Source organism: Macrobrachium nipponense, chromosome 11 (genome assembly GCF_015104395.2).
Source record: "Macrobrachium nipponense isolate FS-2020 chromosome 11, ASM1510439v2, whole genome shotgun sequence".
Lineage (NCBI taxonomy): Eukaryota > Metazoa > Arthropoda > Malacostraca > Decapoda > Palaemonidae > Macrobrachium > Macrobrachium nipponense.
In genome coordinates this window covers 81,656,660-81,658,016 of record NC_061087.1, presented here as the reverse complement: position 1 = coordinate 81,658,016, position 1,357 = coordinate 81,656,660, and the positions used below count along the sequence as shown (strand labels likewise).

The 1,357-nt window shown below is 44.7% G+C and overlaps 1 protein-coding gene across 1 annotated transcript in view; it reads left to right on the top strand.

The window, feature by feature from the left end:
• The first annotated feature begins 490 nt into the window (after positions 1–490).
• LOC135207201 (uncharacterized) overlaps positions 491–1,357 on the top strand; it is a 153,329-nt gene continuing 152,462 nt past the window's right edge. Inside the window, exon 1 of the mRNA XM_064238832.1 lies at positions 491–1,177. Within this exon, the coding sequence (XP_064094902.1) occupies positions 1,126–1,177 (52 nt within the window). The 5' untranslated portion in view covers positions 491–1,125. The remainder of the gene's footprint in view (positions 1,178–1,357) is intronic.

Sequence of the window (1,357 nt, the reverse complement as noted above, 5' to 3'; positions counted from 1 at the left end):
TTAAAAAATTTCCACCCCAATTTGTATCCCCCCACCCCCCAAAAAACAAGAAAGGTAAGACCGCGAATAATCGTCCCCCTCATTTGCGAAGGGGTCCGAAAAGACGAGAGAGAGAGAGAGAGAGAGAAGAAAGAGGCCGCCCGTCATTGAGGCAGACGAGCCGACCATCAATTAAACTCGACGAATGAGGCAATGAGGGATCAGCGCGTCATGTCGACCACAGCCTCCTCCATTAAAGAAAGTTCACAGCGACCGCCGCGGTTCACAGCCAATTTGCGAGAAATATCCGAGCCTACGAACGATGATAATACGGCGAGGGAGCAATGAGTAATACAGTCCGTATGCAGGTTTGTAGTATGACAGGAGAGAGGGAAAATGAGAGGAAAGAGGCCGAGAAGAAGCAGGAGAGAAAGTAGAAGAAGAAGAAGAAAGAGAGAAAGAGAGAGCGTCCATCAACCACCAAGAGTCAGTAGCTTGGCTAACGCTGAGCTGTGTAGAAGTTTCCCCGTTGGTCTGCTGGCTCCCCTCACTGCTGGCGTCGCTCTGTTCGCGCGCGCTCACTCGCACCCCTCCTGAACGCTAACTTCCGGATTAATTATTGAATGTCATGTAGTTCTCCACTTCCGGGCAGCCCGATCGACTCTTATTCCGGCTTACGGCGCCTCGGGAACGGGATTTAAGTCGTTATTTCATCCTGTAAATCATTTCGCACGATGAAGCACTGACGAAGAACTTCAACTGGAGGTGCAGTCATATCCCGCTTCCCATTCATTACCTGTGACCGACGCTTCCAGATACGGCTGATGTCTGGATGACCTCGTAAAGCCGCGACTGGCGTGGAACAGACTGCTTGGAAGACTTTGACGAATGTCAGGTCAAACACGCTGCCGAAAGAGAACTGTCGAACGTTATTAAGTTCACAGAGAAATAAGCAGTTCTTTCGTCATCCATTACGGAATATTTCAGTTTCGAATCTGGATAGTTTTCTCATGGTAATGGCATATTACAACAAACTGAAGATGATTACTGCATTGCTTTAGTGTCGAACCAAGCGATAATCGTCGAAGAAGCAAAGAGAAACTCTTAAACTTAATACATATAATTTTTTTTAACAAGGAAATCATTATGGTCTGGTGGTGGTGGTCTGCCATTGTTCTGATTTTGATCTGCTACGAAGGTAAATAAGTTGTGCATTGCTTCATATATATTTTAAATAATATTTAATTGTAGATCTCTTAAGAATTCTTCTGTTATAACTAAGTGTTCTTTCTAAAAGAATCCCTAAGATATAAAATTTGTTCTGTACACGACGCTCATTCTGACTCTTTTAGTGGCTTTGACACTGAATAATATTCAA